This window comes from Ciconia boyciana, chromosome 17 (assembly GCF_034638445.1).
Source record: "Ciconia boyciana chromosome 17, ASM3463844v1, whole genome shotgun sequence".
NCBI classification, from domain to species: Eukaryota; Metazoa; Chordata; class Aves; order Ciconiiformes; family Ciconiidae; genus Ciconia; species Ciconia boyciana.
Genome location: NC_132950.1, coordinates 6,607,708 through 6,633,403, shown reverse-complemented (window position 1 = coordinate 6,633,403; position 25,696 = coordinate 6,607,708). Strand labels below are relative to the sequence as shown.

General features: G+C 41.2%; 1 protein-coding gene and 1 long non-coding RNA gene across 5 annotated transcripts; both read right to left on the bottom strand.

The window, feature by feature from the left end:
- Positions 1–3,615: 3,615 nt before the first annotated feature.
- CRK (CRK proto-oncogene, adaptor protein) lies at positions 3,616–21,570 on the bottom strand. Of its 4 annotated transcripts, XM_072882527.1 has the most exons (4): positions 21,210–21,570; positions 12,884–13,419; positions 9,836–9,949; positions 3,616–6,956 (listed from the first exon to the last, which is right to left on the bottom strand). In XM_072882527.1, exons 1-4 carry the CDS (start codon positions 21,451–21,453, stop codon positions 6,819–6,821), a joined length of 1,032 nt encoding a protein of 343 aa, XP_072738628.1. In that variant the 5' UTR covers positions 21,454–21,570; the 3' UTR covers positions 3,616–6,818. The 4 variants fall into 4 exon arrangements, with proteins under 4 accessions (XP_072738628.1, XP_072738627.1, XP_072738624.1 ...); XM_072882526.1 differs by lacking the exon at positions 9,836–9,949 and having other exon boundaries at positions 13,054–13,419; positions 21,210–21,569; XM_072882523.1 differs by lacking the exon at positions 9,836–9,949 and having other exon boundaries at positions 21,210–21,564.
- A 1,331-nt stretch (positions 21,571–22,901) lies between these two features.
- On the bottom strand, positions 22,902–25,693 carry LOC140660994 (uncharacterized). Its single transcript, XR_012045562.1, has 3 exons — positions 25,443–25,693; positions 24,950–25,055; positions 22,902–23,142 (listed from the first exon to the last, which is right to left on the bottom strand). It is a non-coding gene; the product is annotated as an uncharacterized lncRNA (long non-coding RNA).
- Positions 25,694–25,696: the final 3 nt, after the last annotated feature.

Sequence of the window (25,696 nt, the reverse complement as noted above, 5' to 3'; positions counted from 1 at the left end):
AATGCGCGCATGCGCTCTGTGGCCTCCCATGGCAACGGCGGCTCCTTGGCAACGGGCGGGAGGCGGGGGCCGGAGCCGCGGCGGCGTGAGGCGGCAGCCCGGGGGTGGCGGGGCTGGAGCCGCCCGCTCCTCAGCCCGGTTGTGGAGGGGCCGCAATCGAGAGGGCGCCGTTGTTCTAGGGAGGCGGAGGGGGGAAGTGCGGGGCCGCCGATGGCGGGGTGGGGCCGGACGGCGGGTCCCCGCCGGGCTGCTGGCAGGGGGCCCTGCCTCGCGTGAGGGCGGGCCGCTAGCCAGGCCCCGCGCCGCGGGCTGGGGGTGCTCGGGGAGAATGGCATTTCCCTCAATGCATCTCTTTCTCTCAGGGATCGTGTTTCTGCTGCCCTCAAACGCTGACAATACTATTTGAATACGTCCCTGTGTATTTTTGTACAAATCACCGGGTATGCTCCATACATATATAATAGTGACTCTAGAAATGAGTGAAAGGCAGGAGGTCTGATTTAGCAGGTTTCTGCAATCCCTCTGGGGTGTTTACTCAAGCAAAGTATCACCTCCAATGCTACCTCTAATGTAGGACATGATAATTTCACAGTTTTAATTCACTAGAAGAACTAGAACTTAAAACTGAATGTTTCACAAGTTCCTCACAGAGTACTTCTGAAAAAATGGAGCATACACTTAAATAATTGAGATAACACCTCAATTTCCAAAATCAGAATGGTTTGAGAAAGCTAAAAAAGATTATGCTTGGCTGGCACAAATTTCATCTTCAAAGATTTACTCAGGGTAGCTGTGAATGAAGTCTTTTTCTCTCTGAATCGCTCTTTTTCCAGTGCCTCCCAGGATGAGCGGGCTAAAGACTCTCAGCCTTCCTGAGGTGTAGAAGTACACAAAGGCCTCTGCGGTTTTTGATACACAGCAGAGACTGAGCAGGCCCTGGCACCTCTTGGACACAGTGTTGGGTATCCTTCTATTTACTTTTTTGTATTGTGCCCACTGAAATGGGCTCCGGATGTGTGACTGAGGGCACGCACCTAAAGCACAATTTAAAGCACTTTTTTAAAAAATAGTTTATTGTTTCCTGATTTAACACATATTATTTCAGCTGGTGAACAAGAGCTTTAGGGTATGTAAGATTAACATAACCTTATGGTTTTCTTACAAATAAATCTAAAAACATGACAGAATGATTTTTATATCACTGTTTGCTTACCCAGAAAATCAATGGTTTGTTTACATGGGACATTTTGGCCCCCAGCTCTTTTTAAAATCTCAGGATTATCTAATCAGAATTCCATGAAAGAAAAAACAAAGACACTAGCGTGTCTGGACTATGGTGAAAATTAGGTGTCAAGTCCAGAAAAAAAAAAAATTTTTCAATTTAGCCAAAATATGATCAGAAAATGCAAATTTTGTTGAAACTGGGAATCACTATATACTTCTACCTCTGAATTGTTTGTAAATACACGGTACCATTACCAAGGCAGTTCTGGTACACAGCTGAAAGATCCCAGCAGTACAGAGTCACCATGTATTTGGGTAAATATACTAAAACTTGTTGTGAGACTTGCAAATCACCCCTGCACTTCATAAATCTTGACCATAAAAGTCTATTTTTCAGCAACTGAGACTTAGTTTTGTATGGGAGCTGTGCACAATAAATTAGATTTGTATCAATTTAGGAACTTTTCTGTGATCCTCGTGTTCAGCAGGTACTCAAGTTGTAGAGAGCTCAACAATATAAATAAACCAGGTCACTGCAAGCATACTTATTTGCCAAAAGTGAGGTGCATGCTTGATACGCTTGGTGAATTATAGCGTATTGTCTAAATACTTCAAATACTTTTTAATGCACTTGTTACAGATGGCATGCAAACATTTAGAAATTGTTCAGGGATTTGGCGAAGCATGAGGAGTAAACAGTCTAATGCAGGGAAATACTCAAAGTGTAATTTGCTGATGCAATCCTTGCTTGTCCCTTGCACCCTCAACTTTTACATGAGTTGATTCAACCACTATTGCAGCCAAAAAACATTGTTGGAAGGAGAGGGTGAAAGGTGGGGCAATAGTTTTCTGCATGAGCCCTGCGTTACGTCAGTTCACAGAGAAGTTCTGCAAATACCAGGCTGAGGTTAAGTAGCAGGAAGGCATGGCTGTCAGGGCAGTGTGGAAAGGCGTATAGAACCGCTTCCTTTTGGCTACAGTGAGCTCTTAAATAATCTCAGGTAATCTCATTAAAAGGCACTCTTGGATTGCAGCTCTGCTGCAGCCAATTTGTATGAACACTGGAGCAAAGCTGGGGTCAGTACTTCTACCTATGAAAATTTAATTTTTTTCCATCTGAAGCTGATAGAATAATCTTTGTTGTGCAGAGACGTGACAGGAAAACTTGGCTGGCATCTCAGTACACTTAAATGCGAAGTCACTCATTTAACAACTAATGTCCCACTTGAAGACTCCACAAAACAGCAGTGACCAGGAAAGTTATCTGTAGCAGCCAGCCAACTGAATATGAATCAACTAAAACACGAGAAGCCACCACTGTAATGTAGTGACTAAGAGAACAAATGCTGCCCTTGCCCTTACAAGCAAGGAAAATGATTATGGCAGTACTAACATTAACAAGACCGGTCCTTGTACATCTCTAGGAACAATGGACAGTGAAGTCATGTTTTAATTGGGAACATACAACATGGCCTTTTCCCGTGCACCAAGAGCCTGTGGAACTAGGGAGCACCTCCAGAAGGCCAAATGCTTGGAGGGATTTTGAATGCCTCTAAGTTTTGGTCCATTATTAACTATGGCACACCATGCTAAGGAACCCACTGGTGTGGAGCTAGACCTGTTCTTTGGTGTAGACCCCAAATTAAACTGTCTGGCTTTAGATATAGTATTGCCATCAAGATTCTTATCCTTGGGGGGGCCTAGAGGCCACTTCCCCATGCAGCTTTTAAGGATTACAGTGGCAAAAGTAGGTCTAATGCAGGTTCATGTTACAAATGTTCTCCCACATGGGATATAGGCATTCTGGTCCTCATTTTCTGTGCCCCATCTTGTGACAGTACATTGCACATCTTAGTCTTTCATTGAAACAGTGCTCTCCCACTACCACACTTCAAAAGAAGTCCTTCCGAACCATTAGTAGACTCGTGTACAAGATTCTTGCTGGTTACCAATTTGTATCCTTAATGCACATTTTTACTGACAAGTCTAAGAATGAATAAACAGCTTTTTATCTTTCCAGACACACATCATTCAAAGAATCCCCAAACTGTATCCTGATACAGCTGTGGAGGTAGAAGTGAGACTAATAGCTACAAAGTCTCCTCTTAACATTCCTCATGACTCCTCTTCCACAGTGAGGATATATTTTTCCCCCCACCCCCTTGACTCAAGGAACTCATTTGATTACAGAAAGTCACCTTGTTTCAAAAATGCCATATTTTTTTACTGGTTGATAAGTTATTTTAGTTACCTTGGCTTGTCTTACTTCTGCAGGTGTTAATTGATTTAATGTAAGTATGGCCAATTAAAAATGGCCATACCCGCAGTTCTATTTTTAGATTCTTAAATGCAAGTATTCCAATGACAGCTGATTGACAATGACACCAAGTCAAAGTTTTGGCTATACTTTTATTTACTTCACGTACTATGAACATATACATTACATGCTACAAAAAAATAAAAAAAGACTTTAACTGTCAAGAAAGTGGATAGTGTTATAATACAATGGCACATGTTCATATTTTTCTTCAAACTGGTTTGGTTAGAATCCTTCCCCAAAACCATTAACAAAAATGAAGTGTTTTAAGATGATTAGAAATATTTGCATTATTAACAAATACAATTCAAACAGATTAACAAGATTTAACCAGGTCAAATATTAGTAAAAAGGCTGGGGTTTACCAAAATGAAATATATATTAAAAAACCATAGCAGCCAGTTGTACTTTTTAGTGTGATATAATGTGTAAATGCACCAGAAGAACACAGTGTAATTGAGCATTCTGCTTTCACGGTGTATTTCTAGAAATGATTATTCTAGTTCTAACACCTGCCTATGCACAAGAGACCAAAACCACAGCCAAGTAGAGACAAAAGATTGTGACCAACATTCTTAGCAATGATTTTTTTGCACGCATCGGGGATAAGGGAGGGAACAAATAGAAGAGGATAAACCAAGGCCACAAAAGGATTTAATCTACATGTTAATGAACATATGTTCTACCTATTTTCCTTTAAGAGCTTGGTAGGTTGAAATGTCTATTTCGTCCAAATGCAAACATACTCATTTCTATCACCTATGAAACAAAATCACATTTCAGCTTAGAACTGAATAGTGGAAAACAGTTGCATTAATGTATCAGTTGACTGAGAAAAACTGCTTGACAAGAACTTAGGATTCTAGTGCAACAGCAGCTATTAAGACTCCTCTCGTTTCTTTTTTTGCTCTTTCAAAGTGTACAAATATCTGCAATTTATACAGCCTTAAAAACACATCTGCAAAGTTTGCAGGGTATTTTCTAGTTAATTCAATTTATGTCTTTCATATTAAAAAGACAAGATTTGCATAATAAAATTCCTTTCAGAAAAAAGTTCTTTTGGTATCTTAAAATAATTGCCGATTGGAAAGGTACAAACATATGGACTTTCATTAATTGCAATTGGAAAAAAATACTTCAGAACAAACTGTGTTACTCTAAGAACACAGAGTTTGTTATGTTTCTTTTGCAATACCTGAAGAAAAATATAAGCATATACGGGCAACCGATAAATTCAGTATTAAGTCTGTTATTTAGAGTGCAGCTATTGAAAAAAATCAGTCATAGTAAATATCAAGGTCAGAGGAAAAATACAAGTTAGCCTTAAGGAAACCAATGTGTTACAGAACCTACAGTTAGTTTCTCATTTTTTTTCCTCAAAGTAGATTTTGTACTAAGCTAGAAGAGATCCCACCATCACTGGCATACCACCCTAACCAGAATAGCAACCCAAGCTAGAACAGTACTGCAATTCCTTTGTTACCATTCTTCTTGCACCACTGTCACAACTGTCAGTTTTCTAATAATCTTCAGTAGTGCTTACGAGATTGGTGATGGAAAAGTATAATTAATGTACATTGGCATTAGTCTACGGAATTAATGAGTGCCCATTACCTGAAAATTAGTCAGACTTGCTGATGGATTAGTTTGGAAGTAAAACAACTAGTACTTAAATATAACAGAAATACTATAATTTCCAGCATGTTACACAGTTCTGAGGTAAAGTGTTACCAGTATTCTGTTGTACGGGTCGGTGCCTTGCAGCAATAGCCTTTGCAGTGGGAACTAGCCCCTGCAGCATTTACAACCAATGAGCCATTCTAGTCACACAGTTTGTATCATCCAAAAATAACATTTTCAGTTTGACACTATTTAGAAAAAAGTATGGATTACACTGTAGTCAAAGTTACAAAATTTGTTTGCTTAAGTTTGGTCACTAGAGTGCTGTGTTTGGAAAACAATCCAGGTACAGGCAAGGGATAGTTACTTCAGTGTTTAATTTCAGTTTACAAAACTTACTGAATCCATTCTGATTTATGTTAGAGAAAACCAGATAATTAGAAGAACAGACAAAAAAAAAATCAAGCAGTGCATAATACCACCTATTCAATGCACTGATTTGCATTATGAGCTATGAAGCCATATTTACTCTATTATGCCTTTTGAGAATCAATCCAGAAGCACACAAGTATTTTCCATTAGTTTATTAAAAATAAAATCCTCATGAATTCACTATCAAGTACTTTACAGATGGGAATTAAACCAGAAGAGTCCCCAGAGTAACTTTAAAATAAAAGTAATATTTGGTTTGTCAGTTCACCATGTTTGACATCGATTTGTACTGTAAGAGTATTGTACAATAGGAGTATTGAAGAATTCTAGAAAAATTAAACTGGCCCTATATAATTCAATTTTATTGGAAAGCAGTGTGAATATTTTAGTATATTTAGTGACTCAAACACTGCTTTAAAGCTATGCATTAAAGTGCTACGCACATATTTTTCAGCACTGATGTGGATGTTTACACTTCGTAAGCCTTATATTTGCGGATAAAAAGAGATACTGGTGTGTTAATAGAAATCTTAATTTAAAATCAGCTGCTATGTTTGAAGCATCAACAGTACTGAAGAAATCAATCTAGTGTCCACAAACTTCTAGAATTCTGAGGTTGATTGATCTGTCATTTACCATTAAAATGGTAAGCATCTGTAAATCATACGACTGTCCCCAGTGGGCTCTACATAAATCTGTACTGTGCATAGTTAACTGACCATGCAAAGCACTATACAGCCTTTCTAGGACAGAGAATTCAGGATGGAAAAAAAAAATGGAGAAAGCTCCAGGATAAATTTGTGAAATTTCTACCTACATGTTGAATTGTCTAAGGTTGATGTTCATTGCCTGAGGAAGAAGCAACATAAGCAATAGGACTGGAGAGAGCTATAAACGTTATCGTAACATCTACGTTACTGCTTTCTCCAACTGCTGCTGCTGGCAAGGTCCAGTCTGCTGTGCACATGGACATAAGCAGGCATTACAACCTATAATCATGTACTAGTTCTGCCACTTGACACACAAGTTATCTACTGTCGTACCCTGAATTACATGACCCTTGATTAAGGAATGGTGGTGTTCAGTCCCAGGGGTTTGCAGGTTATCAGAATGCTTATACAAGCAATACCGCTTTCAACATCTGTTGGAACATAGTCTTGATGGCATCTGCAGTAAAAACAAGTTGAGAGTGTTCCCATCTGTAAGCGCAACTGTTGAGCCACACTCAGCTGAAGTCCTCGTCAGGATTCTGTTGATCCAGCAGACGGACATGTGTGAATGGAAAGTGACCACGTCTGCCATTACATTCTCCTTCCCACTGACCACTCACGTTAATCTTTGTGACCTTTACCAGCTCACCGACCTGCAGGGTGAGAAATAAGGAAGTGTTACAATTCATAAAAACACACAGGATGAGCTGCTACCCCTCCCCTTTGGTGTCAATCACCCAAGTGTACCAGATACATTTCTATAAAAAACAGTTTTATAGTCTTGACCAGTTTGGATACACCAGCCTACCACCCAATGTTATTAACTCCTGAAGAAAGTAGAGAGAGAAAGAAGCATACCTAGATTAGGCGAGAACTACCTAAATTGAAGAGCTCCAGTCCAACACCCAATCTTTCAGAGCACTCTTGGGACTCGACATCAGCTGCTATCACAATAAACGCATCTCCCTGAATCGACATAGGCTTGCACTCTGTACTGCATCAACAGCCTCCTTAAGGGAGGGAAGGCTTGCAGGTGTACAGAGCGAACACTAATCTGCAAGCTGAAGGGCTCTTTAATTTTGAAATTCCACTAAGTGCTTCTCAGGTAGTATTGAAAAAGTTCTGGGTAAGTGGGGGACACATATATATAGATATAGATACACACACACACCCCCCGCCCCCTCTCCACAGGTCATAAAACACTGGGAGAATATGTGGGGCAATAAGAAGTAGTGCCGTAAGGCTGCTCTGTTCTTACTCTGAGCATCCACAACTAGCCACTACTAGAGGCAAGGCCAGATGGTATTTCAGTCTTGCCCACCATGGATTTCTCACATAAATAAATTCCCTGGGTTTAGTAAAGACAATTGATGCCCTCTCCCTCTTATACCCAAATTGTTTGGCTAGAAAAATAAAAGAAGCGTTACTATAGACCGATGAAACAATATGCTCTAGTTTAAAAGTATCCAGTTCTAATGTACTACACTAAATAAAAGCACAGTAATATATCCCATGTTCTTATCTCCAACCTAATATTCACATAACCAATTCTAAAGGTATTGTCTCCCTTTGACAAAGGTGGAAAACCGCACAGCAGTCACATTCCCAAGGCTGTGCACTCATGTAGTTCAAGTCAGGACCACAAGTCTAGGTCTAATCAGTCCCCAACTCTGTTGTATCTTGAAGGGTACTTTTATTAAGTAGCACTTATACAACCTAAGAAAGCACAATTTACATTGTAAAGACAGTCACTTGAGAGTTAATAAATGCAACACTGAAAAACTGTCTACCCATTTCTACCCCTCTGCGCAGAATTTTATCAATAATCTTATTTACAAGTAACATACAATGATTTTCAGCATTCTTCCCAGGGCACAGATGGGGAACCCTTTTGGGACAGATATATTCTATTTTCTTTCACTAATACTGTAAATAAACTCTCAAGGCATGGCCACAAGCCTTACTGCACTTCATCCAGAAATTCACTGAATATACAGTTACTAGTTTACACAGATGCTCATCACTGTGTTCCAAATCCATCCAAAACAGAATCTCATTATTCTCACTTTCCAGGCAGTGAATGAAGAACAAGGAAAACAAGTTAAGATGTTACCAATCTCCATTAACCTTACAGGTTTTAAACACTTGCAATCTTTTGCCAGAACAGCTTTTAACGGTTCATAAATTCAAACCACTACATGGACATTTAATTAAGCTTCCCATACTTCTGATGATTACTTATCGGGTAATGAGAGGCACGCTTGGGACTCTGTCTGTAGCTCTGTTTTTTTCCTTTTGTAGTCATTAGTATAGACATTTTAATGAATCCTATTTTGAAGAAAATCCTCTCATGGATTTGCTACAGGCAAAAAGAAAGCCTTCCTCGACTACTGAATGCTAGTTTCAGCTTTTTAGGAATTTAATCATGCAGTATGTGTAATTTTACTACTGCTAATAATCACTGGGGGGTTGTACCAATAAAAATACTCTGTTGACCAAAACTAAACATCAGCTATAATTTAACAAGGATAAGATTAAATGTGACAACACTAGAAGCAGAAAACCTTATTTCCTAATCACAACCATTACAAGAACACTACCCTACATAACTTTAAATTGCTTCACACCTGGATATAATCTATGTATCAGCCTTCAACAGAAAAGTATATAACCTCCAACCCACTAGGAAAGAAAAAGCCCAAGCTGCTCTGAAGCTTGCTATCTGTAAGATATTTTTCTTAAGACTGCTGGCCTCTGTGCTCTTACTGAATATCACCCACTACTTTATGTTCATATAGAGTTTATCTTGGATACCTTATGACAAACTCACCTGCAAAAGGTGGGTTCAACAGTGCAATGATAGTGAGTTAGGATATGGGATGCTTGTGACACTCCCTCACTCCCAGAAGCATCCTGTCGCTGTTTGTTTGGTTTTCAGGGTCATTGCAGCAAAGGGACACCCATTTATAAATTTTCCTTACTGTATGAAGCTACACCCGAAATTCGCATTTCAGTAATTGTTAGAAGAGGAAAGTCCTCTGAGCTTAAATATTCCTTTTTTTACCATTATGGTAACATAATTTAGCAACCACTCTCTCTTTCTGATACAATCTTTCATTCACATTTCATTTATATATATATATCTTTACACCTATCAAAGCAGGACTGACTAAGTAAGCATGGGTCATTTCACAAATGCTAGCTTAATAAAATGGCTCCATTAGTTCCTTAATAACTTACAGATCTTTCTAGATCTGCTTTGAAACTCTGCATATTAATCTATAGTTCAAATATGCTCCTGAAGACAATACAGAGAACCTTTAAAAAAAAAATTACGCATTATTACAAGTGCTGGAATTTTAAAACATTTAGACTAGAAGTGGACTCTCTGAATTCTCCTCACTTTTAATGTTGACTTATGGTATCATTAGTCTTATTGTGCATCATCCCACCAAGCACAGCACCTCAGGAACAACACTGTACCCTGCTATAAAGCCAGATTTGTCTCAGTCTTCATCAGAAGTTTTAAAACTAAATATATCCCATATGCTTCAAAGGAAAACTGAAGGTTCATGTGAAGACTTCTGTATGCTGTGGTTTTATTCCAAGTATTCCTCTTTGGTAAGGTCAAAATGGCAGAGTTCTGCTACTGTTACAAAGAAAAAAAATAAATTGATCGATCTCAGAGTCATTCACCACATAGATCTTCCCTTTTTCTCCTCTCTTTTCTCTTAATTAATATAGACTGACAACTGCTCAAATAGGTCCAGTTACAAGCAAAATAAAAGTTATGTTCTCCTGCTGAATCTTTTTTTCCATAATACAGCACAGCCTTTATTAGAACATCATTTGCTCTGTTTCTCCTTCCTTAAGCTCTTCAAAACCATGTCAGTTTTAAAATAATAGAACAGTACAGATACTCTGTTTGCAGTTTGGGCCAAAAATGTTTCATGTTAAGAATCTATTTTCCGAAGAGAAACAGTGGGATCCACCCCCACCCATGAATATTGCCAGATTTAAGGAGTTTTCATTTGGAAAGAATCCCACTTTCTATATTTATAGTTATTAAGAGGTCTGGGCAAAAATGGACTGATAAGATTTACATAATGCTTTCTAGCAATTTATCTAAGAAAGAGATCTCTAAATAAACAGAGAAGGAACACCATGAAGTGAAAGGGAATGTGAAAAAAGGAGACAACAAGAAACAGTACTTTGATAGACAGGATGAAGAAAAACTTGGAGAAAGTGAAGTGCATATTGCTATTTTTTTCCTGTACAGACATTGAAAGCAACTCAGTAACACTGTGATCTGAAATGATAAAAGCTGCAAAGAAGCGAGGAAGGCCTACTAGAAGCAGTGATAAATGGCTCACAATTTAAAACTAAAATTTCCTAATATTATATACAGAATAAAGAACCACCACTATTATTGCATTTCATACATGTAGAGCTGTAGCAAGAGAGGAATCCATCACCCTAACCAAGAGGTTCAACATGTCAACTAGTAAGTATTTAAATAAGTTTACAAGGCCTACAAAGGCCATTGTTCTAAGACAAAGGTAGAAAGATGCTATAAATCTTACTTACATCCTTACACAGATGGGCAGACCCTACACACTTCTCAACTCCTCCGTCCCAAACACTTCAGCTATCTAGCCTATTATCATGAGTTAGTAAAAGACACCAGTGGTGCAAGCTAGCTCAGAATAGAGATGTTCTCCGTGAAACTACACTCTCTAAAGCACAGCATGCTTGACAGATCATGAGTTTTACTGAAGAGGATTGAGCTAACAGATCAGCTATGGCACTCACAAGCTGTTCTTTAGTGTGTAAAGGATTTTGCTTTCACTCCAAGTTGCTTATGATGGCCTGGATTATCAGTATTTTCTCACTCTCTCTATTTCACTCCATGCTACCAAACTGTGACTTGCGCAGTGCTGTGGGGTTCTGCTTTAAGTGAAATAAAACGTAAAGTTAAGCTTAAGAGAACACTAGTAGCAGACTAATGAATAAAAGCTTAAAAACAAAATCCAGAAAGAAAACCAAAAGGTTTTGATAAATATGTCACAACATAACATCCAGTGGCTCAAAGAAAATCTAACATCTGGTAATTGCAACAGTCCACAACAACATTCAGTAATATTTCCAAGCTCCAGGAGGTGTCTGGGTGGAGACAGTGAGAAAAAGAGGGGACAGACAGCATTTTAGGCTGTATGAAAGTCTGAAGGTTAAAATCTTCACATCTTTCCCCAAAATCTGGTGAGTTGGCATTAATTTCTATACATGCTTCTCAACCCAAAAATTTACGTTCTGTATCCTGGCTCTCTTTTGATTCAGAAATATAACAGAACGTATAGTAACTCAGAGTATATTTACATTGTTTCCCTAAACAAATTTTTACCTACAACGGGGAAAAATTTCACATCTCCCAGGTTGTACATCAATTATCAGATCTGTAGAATGTGCTGCATTTGCCAATTTCTGTACTAAAGACACATACCTATAGTTGCCACATCACTGAAGTACTGAAGTGCCTTTTGCGCTATACACAATTAAATGAAGTATTTGAGAGTGAAGAGGAGATGCTCTGACTCAGCACAGAAACTGTTTTTTCCCAAGTACTTAAAATGTTATATAAACAGGAAGTCAATTAGGTATCAGGAAATTCCAGAGCCTTTAGCTCAAAGAAAGTCTAGATTAAAGGATACAATTTACATATCATCCTAAGGCAAAGGTCTGCCACTGAGAATACCTTAATCTCAATTTCCTCAAATGTAACTTGAGGGATAACTATCTGATGTGTAGAGATAGAGCACTCAAGTCTCTGTTTTAAGAGGAAAAAAAAAAATCAAAAAGGGCACGTATAAGTATTTGATCATATCAGGAAGTGAATCAACCTTAGGGAAACTCACTGCTTTATTACAAATCATACTCCATCAATCACTGCTTTACACGAGACCTCCCTAATGAATTGTAATGTATGTTCCTGCTTCACAAACTAAAAACCGAAGTAATCTGCTTGAGGTCAAGATGTTACAATAAAACCCTATGTGTGATCATCACCATCATCTCAGTCTGTGTAATTTTAAAGTGACTATCAGTGTTTCCACTGATTGCTTTTAAACTGCTGACAGACTAAAAAACAAAACAAAACAAAACACAAAACAAAAAACCAAACAACCCAGCACACCTTTTAAAGATTGGGGTGAGGCAAGCAACAGTGAACACAGGTTCAGACACACAACTTATGAACTGCTCCCTCTCCCTCCCCCCTAAAATAAAGACTTCAGAAGTGAAAACATGGATGGGGAAACACTTGTGTTAGTGATGTTTGACAAAGACATGATATTGGTTCAGTAACCTAAACATGCTATAATAATCAATCTCTAGTCTACAAGTGACTCTAGTCACTTATTAATTAAAAAAAAGCCTTTATCCGTAACTTATTTAACTTATTAATCATGATGTAAAATCAGTATTACAATGCTTTTCCCTTTCTTATTCCTACAAAACTATAATGTGATTGAAAGGGAAATCCCTTGAACAGATCTCTTCTTTCTAAGTTTTGCCCATTATGTACCTCCAAAGCCAAGGCTGTCTTGTCGTAGGCATTAGGGACTCGCTTCTGGATAACCCGGGCATAAATAGGGCCATTCTGAAGGTTAGGGAGCGGAGTGTTGATGCTGGGCTGGGCATAGGGCCCTGGCTCCGGCCCACCCAGTGGTTGTGGGTGGGAACTATCCTGGTTACCTCCAATCAGAGTAGATACTGAAGCAGAGGAAGGTCTATACTTCTCGACGTAAGGAACAGGTATCATTCCCCTCTTTCCTTCGCTGTCTTCTGCATTCCACCATTGCTCTTCAGGTTTATCCCGGATTCTCAGTATGTCTCCTTTCTTAAATGGAAGATCTTCTTCATCATTTCCATTAAAGTCAAAGAGAGCTCGCACATATTCAGCTTCCTCCTGCCTGAGGATAACACCACTATTCTGCCTGGATCGGGAAACTGGTTCTATCAAGGTTGTAGTGTCCAAATAGTGTATTTTGTAGAATTCCAGTAAAGATGGCAAAGAATCAAACTCTTGGTCACCTATTCGAAATCTGGTGGGATTCAAGCCTGAAAGAAGAAGGCAGTATGTCAAAGAGAGCAAGCAACAGTTACAACTGTAAATTAAACATTTGAGAAGACAAATGAATTCTGTCATCTTTAGATCAACATTCATCATATTCAGCTCTTCTGTGTATTTCTAATCAAAAGCAGCACTACCGTGATCATGTAGATAGAGTTTTATTTTTAAACATTTTGTCAAAGAAGGAAAAAAGAAATTGTTTGGTACTGCCAAACTTCCCAAATTAGGATTAAAATATCTTGTTTCCTTGATTGTTTTATGGACCCAACAGATAAAAATGTTCAGTACACCTGAGCTTCTCAGGAGCCTATACAATTTTCAGTAACAGACAATTCCCTTTTTCCTGTTTTATACTCTAATCTAGAAGGCAAATGAAAATTTGGTACAATTTCAAGGAATTAATTTTTTTAACTCTCTTTTGCAGTTCAAAGTTATTTCAAAAGGACAACACCGCAATAATGGTTATTTACCTGTTGTAATGTATCTTGGGTTAAAGGCATGGACACTACAGAAAACTGCTTAGCACAGCAGTAAACAATTTATGTGAATGAGCAAATTGAGTTATTTTTCATTTTGATAAAAGGTATCATTAGAGTAAATTACGTAGATTTTATGCAATGCAAAGCAGCAACATATGTTTTCACAATGGGTATAATTCAGTCTTTTAATCTCAAGTCTTGTAGTTTCTTTGCCATATCTGTCAGATGGAGCCTAAGCTATAAATCTGAACCTCAAATACATTAAAATACAGATGATGTTCATATCCAAGTCATTAGAAGTATTGAAGTGCAGATATGCATTTCAGTTTTCAATCCGTGAGCTGCACTGTTTTTCCATTTTATGTTCTTCAGGCTCAGCTGGGGAAAAACATACACATGATGTTCTATTTCCACCGTGCACCATACACTGTGTAATCAGTTATGGGAAGAATTGTGGAAGGCTGGGGGAGGGTAGTGAAGAGGAAAAGATTTATGCTTTAATGAGTAACTCTTTTAGCAAGAAAGAGATGCTTACTTTGCAAGTCTGTGTCTCTCCAGGGAATATCTAACAGTTCCGAGACTTAGCTCTCGAGTACAAAGCTAGCAGAATTCTTCAAGCTGTCACTGATCCAAAACCCCCTTCAAAGTAGCACTGTCAGCATGGGAAGCTAACATTACAAGAAGTTCTTTCAAGAGAGCAAAAAGGGGTTCTAATAGAGAAAAGGGCAGATTCAATAAGGTCAATAAGACAAACACCCGATAAATAAGTTCTGAAGTATCCTGAAGGAACATAAACATCAGTGAAGCTGGTTATAGGAAATTCAAAGAAGCAGAACTAAGTCATTGGAAAATGCATATTTGCATGCATTAACAGCCCTGAAAGACTTTCACAAGAAATCAGCACAAATGCGATGAGCCAAAACCCAAAAGCAATACCCTCAAAAAATTACAAAAAAAACCAAAACACAAGCTGGCATCACCAAGAGATAAGGAAGCTAATGCAAATATCAGTAAGAAATATGAATCCAGCATGGAAAGAGAAGATTCCACTCTATTCTCTCAAAGCATAATGCTGAAAAGATGCAAAACCCTCTCAACTGTTGTTGATGAGATGCAACTTACAGCTCTGGACTTAGCAAGAACTCTGGAATTTCATCTCAGTGGCAGTTCTTAGCTCTGTGGTCTCACAGCAGATGACTTCTGGCTGGACAGGCAGTGTCCCTACAGCACTTCAAAACAGCTTACATCCACTACATAAGCATATAATATGATCTGGGAATGCTGAACTTCTGCTAGCATTGGAAGTGGGAAACCATACTTTGTAACAAGTGGTATGGACGTCAAGTTTCGGACAAACCTGGTACAGAAACACGAGCGTGTATCTGCTACTATTTTAGATGTGAACCTTTAAGAATCAAGGCTTATGCAGACACTTATGTCAAAATAAAAAGTCCTAGAAACTTAAGAGGACCAGGGCAGCAAAGATCTTTGAAGTCATATGGAGAAGACTGAATCTCAGGTCTAAGTTCACTGACATGGAACTTATTTCACATGACAGAAATCTAGAGCCTGGAACACTAATTTACCTTTGGAAAACCTGCTACCAACTGACTCAGTTGGGAGGCTGAGATCTCCAGAAAAGTGTACACAGAAAAATCATAAACTCAAAGGAAATGAGCAGTTCAACAGTAACATTCATCAGCCTTGTCAGCACCAAAATCATCACTAGGATGAACAAGGTTTTTTGTGGTGTCTTTTTTTTTTTTTTTTGGAACAGGTTCACCCTCTTGAATTAATGCATAGCAGCCTTAAACAGCTGCAAATGTACCTGAATAAAACCAAAGTTGGACTCAAAGAGGAAAGTCCACTGGAACCTTATATATGGGGAAGGAGTGACTGAAATCAGTGTACTGTATCCTGGAAAATCATATTCTAAAAGACATTTTTCACAATTGAAGAAGAGTGAGAGAACATAGACACTCCAAATACATTCTAGGATCAGAAAGATCAATGCAATCCTTGAAGGGACAGATAAGCAGCAGAAAGGAGAGACATTATCTTCACAAAGAGAACACTCCCAGAATACCACATGCACTTCTGATGCTTTTGTTTTAAAAAAAAACAGAGGGCAGCTACCAAATTCAAAGGCCTGGAAAACCTCTTTGCAACAAGAAATCTACAAGCTTAATCCAAATTAATTACCAAAGAATATAAAGGCAGAATGTCTGGAGAATTTACACAGACGACTTCTACATTCAGTTAAATAGGCATAAAAAGGACAAACTACTTGAAAGTCACAGGTTGGAAATAAAATACAATTACACCTTACCAAGCACGCAGTAAGCTCTCCATCAGTTTAAGTCTTTGTGTATACTCTTGCTCAGCTACAAGGTAATGAGCTGAATGATGCTCACTTATGTAGCAGGGAAATAATTCTATTCACTATGGGCTTTGAAGTTTTGTCATTCCCTGGTATAATGAAATTCAAAGATCAACAGATTTCAGGCTCAGAGGAATTCTTCAGCTTCTTGTTTGAACTGCAACACTTCTCATACCTGTAGGCCAATGGAAAAATTAAGGCAAGATCTACCACAAGAAAAAGTTACAGCAACAAGGCAAGTGTTTCTTTGAGAAGTAGAGGTGTTTTTCTTCATGATTCTGGGACAGTTTTCTTGAAGGCACAAGTCTGAGCAGCACATTGTCCACATCTTCTGAGGGCTCTCAGGAAGAGGAGAAGGCATGTAAAGGTAAGTCTAGCTACTGGAGGAACTTTAGTCACTTCCTATTAAAGTTGGACAACCAGAGTACTAGAAATTCTCTTCCCTTCTCCCCACGTCTGCACAGCCAAAGGAAGAATAGCTGCTCAGCTCGCACCTCTACCAGCAGCACTACTCAGCTCTGCAAGATGACTCCTTTGAATGAGAAGCACAAAGGGCTGACTATCATCTTTCTTACTTATTCTATCCTATGGCTTCATCTATGCTAGGACTTAACCTGATTCCATCCATTTCAGTGTGTCAGAACAGCTAGCAAAACCTCTGCTCTCAGGAAGGTGAGGAAAGAGTTAAAATCCAAAGTGTCCCAGAATTAAAGAAAGTTTCAAATCTGGACCCTATCAGTTCTGTTTACCACGCACATTCCCTCCTGACAAAACACTTTCACACTGTGTTGGCTGCACGTCAGTCTGGAAAAGATTGCTTATATATGTTTTAAATATTGTACAGGTACTGGGGAAGTAGAGGCATAAGCCACCTAATATTCTACTTCTTGGGAGTGTGGGCAGGTGGCGTAACCACAAAGCAACTTCTCACTTTCTCAGATGTCTCGGGGGTTTTACATTTCTCTCTTCACTCCAATTGTGTTAGTGCCACTAGGCAGTTTCCCCTTTATCCCTAAGTTTTGGTAAGCTTTCCTTTTCACAACAGGGAAGACCTCACAGAAATACAGGTTTTCATTTTTGTTTCTAGATCTAGTCTGTAAGGGTGCCCTCCTCCTCCCCCTCAACTTATAAAGCATGTTTTGGGCAAGAAAAGCTGTTCTTATCATGCAGGGTACTGAGACACAAGGCTCTCATTTCAAAGTAAGTCATCACAGTGATGTAAGCCAGGTTCCTCCTGGAGCATATGGAACTCTGCTGTGAAGCCATCACATTCCAGCCTGTGTGTTTCCCCCACCCCCACAGGGACACCTTTTTTCCTTGTTCTTAAGTACCTCCCTACTCATGCCTGAGCAAAACAAATAAGTACCCATGAACACCCTATAAAAACAGTAAAACCCCATTCACTGGCTCCTGAGAAGAGTTCTAAGCACACCAGGAGAATATTCTTACAGAAGTTACATATTGCCACTTCTGCAGATAATCAGAGTATGAGGAAAAAAGTAGATGTCTAATGCATACATTTTCCAAGCTTCCAATAGTTTGCATTTTAAGATCTTAATATAAAAAAAAAACCACAAAAAACCCCCAAGTGTCAGAGTTAAATCATACTGCTCACACATATCTAAAGCCATTTCATATAGAGCCGAGTATGGATATCGTTATGTAAAGATTTGATTCCAGGAAGTACAGTCTGAATTTTTTTAAATCACAATGGAAGTGACTTGGAAGCGTAAGTGAAGCAGCACATTCTTAAAATGCATACTTAGTGAAAACACCACCTTCTACAATGTATCTGTCATACTTCCCTACTTTAGAGAGACAAAGTTGACAACTCTAAGGTTTCTGGCCTTATTACATAGTACTTTCAATAGAAAGCATATCTTTCTTCAGATATTTTAGGCATTTTGTTTTAGTGCATATGATACAATTCTACCCTGGACTCAAGTCAAATTGCGAACATATGATGTATTTAAATAGTTCCTCTATTGTCCATTACCATGCTAATGCCTGCATGGAGTACTTTGTCTTGTTTGGGATTTCTTTAGCCTGTGACTGTGATATTTGATCACAAATGATATCCTAATTCCGATTCAGTTGTTAATCTCCATCTCCACTGGAAACAGAGTGTTTTTCTTTCCCATAATTCAGCGATTTATCCTATTATCTTTTAACAGCCTTAAAACATTTCAGGAAAACGTAGCTATTTTGAGAAGTTCTGTTAAATTCTTTTTTCTTTATGCTGAAAAATCACCTACAAGAAATTATAAACTGCAGTATATCAGGCAAAAGGTGAATGTAACAAAAAGTTAGCAAGTTTTATACTTTAGAAATGGAAGAAAGTATCATGTTTTTGTGACACTATGGCTTTTTATATTAGAGAAGCCAAAGCTCCTCATCTCATTCATTCCGTATTGAAGCTAGGTTCCTACTATCATCTGCACACAGCAGTGTTAAAGCAGTCGTGAACTGCACACACACTGAGACAAACAAAAATCAACCTAAGAACCTGATATGGCATATTCTGATTTCCCAGTGACAAGCGTGCATTTGCCAGTCAATTGCTTAAAAAACTATACCATACAATTAACATAGTAAAGTTGTTCTTCCTAATGTTTTAGCTTGACCACAATAAATCAGCATGACAATCTGCAAACATTTACCTCATTTTATTGCATTAGCTTCCCTATCCAAACATGAAATAATCTTCTATCTTCTACCAATGTTTCCGTCTCCCTCCCAATGCAGAACATCCCCTCACTTACTTTTTTCTGAAAGAAAAACTTAATTACACTTTAAGTGTAATTTAATACACACCCCCCCATGCCTTCTTTCTTTGGTTTGAGGGTGAAAAGAGAGCAATATCAGCATGGAAGCATGATTTATTTAAAAATACTAAAATCTCAGCATAGAAGTATCTGTGGTGCAGGAGTGATGTACCACCTATCCTCATAACATCCAGGGGGGAGAAAAAAAAAAAAAAGAGACCAACCAAAACATAATTATATTTTTTACCATGTATTAGGGCTACAGTGCCAACAGCCTACACAGCTACAACTGCAGCTACCCTTCTAAAACAGATAAACATTTAAAACAGAAGGGGATTACCTAAAGGGCATTTAATGATTTTTAAAAAGAACACCAAAACTCCAGAATGTTTTAACACTCATAACATGAGCCAGCCCACAGAATGCCACAAAATGTTACTGAGCTTAAGAATGTAACACAATTTAAAAAAAAAAGTTAGGATAGCTATGTGCTAAACTGATACCACAATAACATAAAAAATACTGTTTGTCCAGAGATGAGTTGCTCTCCAGAAGACAACTGCCCAGAAGTGAGAGGCACACATACTCTAGTGTTTTTCATCACTACTGTCTTTAAAATCCAAATAGTCTGGATTCCACAACAAACCAACCTGGTGACTTATTCTGCTCTACATAACACTAGTCATGCATTTCAACAATCCTCGCATCAAGCCTCGGCAAACCTATGGCAATAAACCTCTGCCTTCACAGACACGAAACAATGGGGAATCCACCACATCTTGTAGCAAACCATTTTACTACCCACAGCAGTAATGACTTCCACTTTACTTCCAGCTCAATTCCACCACCTTTAACTTCCGCCTTGTGGAGCTTTTTGTGACTTGAGTGCACTCTGCAGCTGTAGTAGATTCGTGGGATAAACACGATGACTTCAGGCTTTTCCAAATTTGCCAATTTGAAATGTTCCCCTGAGCAGGGGAAATTACTGTATAACAGTGCAAACCTACTGGCAACAGTTTTGTTTTTTCTCAGATTATCTTCTCCTTAGTCAACTACAGTCTGTGCAGAGACTGAAAAATCCTTTCCATAACAAGTATTGTTGCATCTTCCCAATATACGTCTCTTATTCCAACCACAGATCTACATCAGAAAGTGATTGTCTCTGTAGCAATTCATATGCTGTTTACTTTCTGCCAAATAAGTTCACCAAATCTCTTATTACATAGTTTTAGTACCCTTCAAAATTATGTAGTGGTTCCTTTCTGAGAAGCTAGCAATACACCCACATCATTTTGCAAGCATTAATATCCAAACTTGAGCAGTTCCGCTACCAGCTTCAGTAATGCCCCCAGCAGGGATACTGCTGCCTTTGTATTACACCTTCTTACATATCTGAGGACGCTGCATTGCTGGGGGCTCTCATCCATTTAGTTACACTTGTACTTGCAGAAATGCTGCTTCTCATGGTACAGTTTTCCCTCTGACACAATCAACATATTCTGCTCTATAAGCGTTACACTTAAACACGTTGTTTTCATATTAGATGTTAGGTTGATGAGCAATAATATCAAACCTTCCCTTTCAACACACAAGGGAAAAAAAATGAACTTCACATCTGATTTAAAGGAACAATTGCCTTTACATTCCTGAAGAGTTCCCACTACTTAAACCACCCACGTAATACTTTGATTCATGACTTGAAATTTAGCCTCACAGTCTGCCTTCTAACGCAAAACTATCTTGTCAGAACTCAGACTTTTAGATGACGCTTACACAGAACTGTCCCCCGGCTGACATGACATGCAAAATCCATTAACTATCGTTAACTGCTCTATGAAAACAAAAGAACGTGCGAGCGCTACAGCTATAGGATCTTTCAGGAGGGCTGCAATAAGCGCTCAACTCCAGTATATGTTTAACTATGATATTAGGTCGCTGCAAGGCAGGTGCAGACAGACGGCTCTGCTCAGTCAGTAGCCCCCGCTGCAAAACGCGACTTAATTCCACTACAAAGAGCTTCCCGACTTGAAACACCGCCCGGGAGGAGAGCGGAGCCGCCCGTGGGGAGGCGCAGAGCGGGGCTCGGCTGCCCCAGCTGCCCTCCCCGGGGCGGCAGGGGCTGGGGGTCACCACCAGCCCTGGGGGTCACTCACCCGGGGCCCCGGGGCCCTCGCTGCCGGCCCGCCGGCCTCCCGCCGGCCCCAGGCTGTTGACGATGTAGTGCGAGACGCGGGAGCTCTCGGATACCGAGAGCACGAAGTCGCCGGGGATGGTGCCCGAGTCGCGCACCAGGAAGGTCCCGTGGCGCTGCCCCTGCAGCAGCGACACCGCCTCGGCCCGGCTCAGCCGCCCCCAGTACCAGCTCGCCCGGTCCTCGGAGTCGAACTGCCCGGCCATGGGGGCCGCCCGCCCGCAGGCCGCACTCGCTCCCCCCCCACCGCGGGCCGCCGCTGCCCGCGGTGCCCCGCTCCGCGCCCAGCCCTGCCACCCAAAATGGCGGCCCTTGCCCTGACCTCACCTACCGGATGTGACCGCACGCGGGAGACGCGAGGAAGGCGTGGCGTCATCTCCCCGCGCGGCCCGAAGGCGGGGGTGGGGGGGGGTGGTTGGCGCGCTGCGCATGCGCTTTGAGGGGGTGGGCGGGTGCACGCGCGCAGAGCGGGCTCAAGGGGGAGGCGGGAAGGCGGCGCTGAGGGGAGCGGTGGGGCTGTCGGGGGTCTTCGTTCGCTGTGTAGGTATCGGTGGGGCCTGCCCGCGACCGGGATGGTCTGCTCTGGGTGTCTGAGAGCAGCAGCGACCGCCTCCGGGGCCGGTCTCTCCTCATGCCTTGCTGGTGCTCTCACATCGGCTTCTCTGTCACGGCCCGGCGGGAGGAGGGTTCAGGGGCGCCGGTGTAGCCGGGCCCTTGCCCCAGGAGGGCGGTTAGGACTTGTCTCTGCAGTTGGTACATTCTGTTAGGGGGGCTGCAGGGTGTCCCCTGCAGCGTCCCAATTCCCCGATGGTTTCCCAGCTTCTGCAGCTCGCTGTAGTAGCTTGTGTGAAGCCAGGCTTGGTCTGCATTGTTAAGGGTGCAGCTCACTGTGCTTTTTCCTCCAGAGCTATAGCAGCAGTTCCTGCCCTTATCTTCTCTGCCAGCTGCACGTTCTCACCCCAGGGTTGTGCCAGCACAGCTGTTTTCATGGAATTACATGCTGAGTTGGCCCAATGAGCTGTTCTGGGTTAAAAATAGCCCTGCAAAAGAAAATGTTTATTTTTATGCAGGGCAGTTCACTGACTGTGTTACCGCAGGGGCCTGCAAACAGGGAAGAGCTTATGTCCCACTGGTGCCACAGAGGAATATGTGTGTGTGCGTGTACAAATTGAGTGATGTCTGTAAGAATGATGCAATATTTACCACTTTTAATTGTTCTCCAAGATCTCTTAAATTCCAGCATAATGCCTGTTGAGCCTGGATAAATGTGTATTGAATTCTGTTCCAGCTCTGCTCAGTTCTGTGAGTTTTTTCCAGAAAGGAATGTGCTTTTTCAACTGCGTGGTCTCCATGTGGCAGCACTTGCATAAACATAATGTTAGAGCACAGCTGTCCTTAACTGTGAGGGTGCTGTGTTCCTGCCTGGCTGATAGCATCTCTACTTTCTTGTAGGGCACTTTGGAACCCTGTAACTGTCTCATGGATGGGACTTTGGCATTGTGTCAGGTAACTAGGGTTGTATTAACCTTCACAATATCCCAATGAGAAAAATTCTGTCTTACAGGTGGGAGCCCATGGTTCACCAAATATATAAGAAAACACCAGGTGCTTGATTTCAGCTTATCTGATGGTTTAACAAATTAATGTCCTTCCTTTGCTGATCCTGTTCTCTCTTCAGATGGACTGTAGGTAGGAGCTAGTCATTATTTGGAAGCTAGAGTTCCAGTTTCCCTGGTGACGTGGTGTTCGCTAGACAGTTGCAGAAGTAGCACACTTCCATGCCCAGGTTTTTCACAGAGTTGAAAAGCTGCAGATCCTTCTTGAGAGCCCAGGACAGTAGGAGAGTTAAGTCACAGCAGCAAGAAAGATGTCCATTCTGTTCAGTCGTTCACAGGCTTTGAACAACAAAGCAGGACTTTCTTACAATGGCAAAATTCACCATTTTTCTGACTCCTGCTAGACCACTGTAAAAAAGGGCCCACAGACTGCTTTTTTCCCCTCCCTTCCCGGTCCCCACCCTCGCATCCCACCTCCCCCTGTTTTCAGCTGAACCACAAAACTACGGGAGTTGGTGGAGGTTTTCATCAGGTTTGGTTTTCTCTGCTGGAAGCAGTTGAGAATCTTGTTGCAAGAGTTCCCTCTGGTGGTCAGCGGTGGGAAAATGAGTAAACGCTTCCCTGTCGTAAGATGCTCCTTTTGCTACTTTTATGCTGGAATTATTTCTTGTTCAGTCACTTTCTGGCCTTCATTATTTGTAACAGCCTTTCCTTACTTAGGGCTTCTCCTGATAATGACTGGTAACCTTTTCCAAATTCCTTTTTCCTCCCGTATTTAACCCCTGCACTCCTCAGTAGTTTACTACCCTTGACTCATCCTTTCTGCACAAAGGCTGCAATAAAGGTGGAACCCTTCTGCCCAAACCTGCTTCCTACGCTGGTCTTTCACAGGCAGAGGGATTGCAGCCTGAGATGAATGTGAAAGAAAAACAAAGCTTTTGGCCACAGTCTCAGAAGAATAAAACTAAATCAGCTTGTAATTCTGAAGAATTCACTGTTAATAACAAGATTCTGGAAGAAGTTGTACAATATCAAGAGAATATTCCATTCACCTACTTGGCAGTAAGAGCCCCACCAGCACCCAGGCCTGGTTTTCCTTTCTCACAGCCTGGTTTTCCTTTCCTGATTTGACTGTCCCTGCCAGAAGGCCTAGAGATGATTTTTTTTTCCTAAGGAGATCTAAAACTTTAGCAACTGATCTAAAGCCCCAGTTAATGGGTAGATAGAAAGTTTTTTGCTGAGTTCAGTGAGCAAGTCTTGAAATTGCGGTGAGCGCTGTAGTATAGCCATGGCCTGTCCTGGGCGACAGTCAAGGATGTTAAAATGAGGAAACATCTGGGTTAACCGAAGGTGTCATCTGCTGATGACAGCAGCGCAAGGCAACCTGGTGTCACATAATCCTGCCCTAACCGTTACTTTGAAGGGTTGGGCTTTGTAAATCTGGTCTAGATCGCATACATCGATACTGTGCCCTACTTATAAAATTAAAACTAAAGGAGGAAAAGGTGCATCTTGTGGTTTCTTTTCCCTGTGACCTCAAGAAATAGCATTTCTGCCCCAGAAATGTGTTTCCTCTTGTAATTATTTCAGAATCTGCTCCTCGCAGGAGGTGTCTATGTCCTGTTTACTACTGATGTTCACGTTATGTGTGTGTGGCCTCTGCCATGACCGTTCACACCTGGCTTGGAAGTATCACCTGTGTCGGAGGTTCCTGCCAGATGCTGGCTACGTGATGTCACCACCAAATATAGCACTTTTGGTGAGTGCAGGTGACATTAGCTATTGTACAAAGACCTCTGTGCGGAGACTGTTAAAAATAAATAAGCTTGGAGTGTGTGATGGGTAGCAAGATCTATTAGTCCCACTGGGTTATGTGTAAGGGGAGGAGCGTTTCTGTTGCTAGCTGCAAAATTTCTTCATGATAAAGTCAAAATTTGCTACTGAATTTTGCTGGGAAGTACCGTCAATTTGGAGGGAAAGTGACATATCGCAGGGGATGGGCTGAGGGTTTTGGTTTGAAAACGTGCAGAACTGAGGAATGGAGCAGTCTGAAACTGAGCAGGAGGAAGGATCCTGCAGCCGGAGAAATATTGGGAATTCTTAGTGACATTGGCTGGGTGTGACAGCCAAGGGGGCGATAACTCACGGTGACGATGAGATGCGGCCGTGGAGCCCGTCAGTTGTGGCGTTACGCCACGGATGGGGAAATAATGACGCCAAGGCAGGAGCAAGCCCTCAGCTGGAACACGGTTCTGTGTGCGAAGAGGGATAGAGCTGATGAGCGTAATTAGGGGAATGAAGAACTTGTCTCGTGGGGACAGATTAAACCAGGGTGGTTCATTAGGCCAAGGGGAGATGGGGCTTCTCTCTCCAAACAGCCTGAACGCCTTGGGTGGGAAAACAATACCTGACAAAGAGAGTACCTGAGCCCAAGAACAATAGGATACAGGCTCACTGTGGAGAACTGTAAGCTGAAAATTAGCTTTATTTTATCAGAGATGTAAAATTCCGGAGGGATCTTCCTACAGTATGGAGGGGAGGGGAAAAAATGAACATTTTAAGAATTCCGATCGCTTGTTAAAAAATCATTGTAGGAAGCAGAGCCTGCTATAACGAGCTCTGGATCCTACAGCTCCCACCTCCATCTGGTTCTGTATGTCTACGCACACCGTGTATTTTTCCCCGGTGAGGCGGCCCCGAGCCCCGCAGTCCCTGCGCTCCCGCGGCGGGGCTGGAGGTGCCTGGGGAAAATGGCGGTGCAGCCCTCCCGCTCTCCGTAGCCCTGGAGGACCGGCGGCGCCGCGCTCTCTCCGTGTCTCTATGGCCGTGCCGTGCGCCTGAGCGCCTTGGCCCCCAACCGCCTCTAGCTTCGGGTGGCGCTCTATCCGCCCCA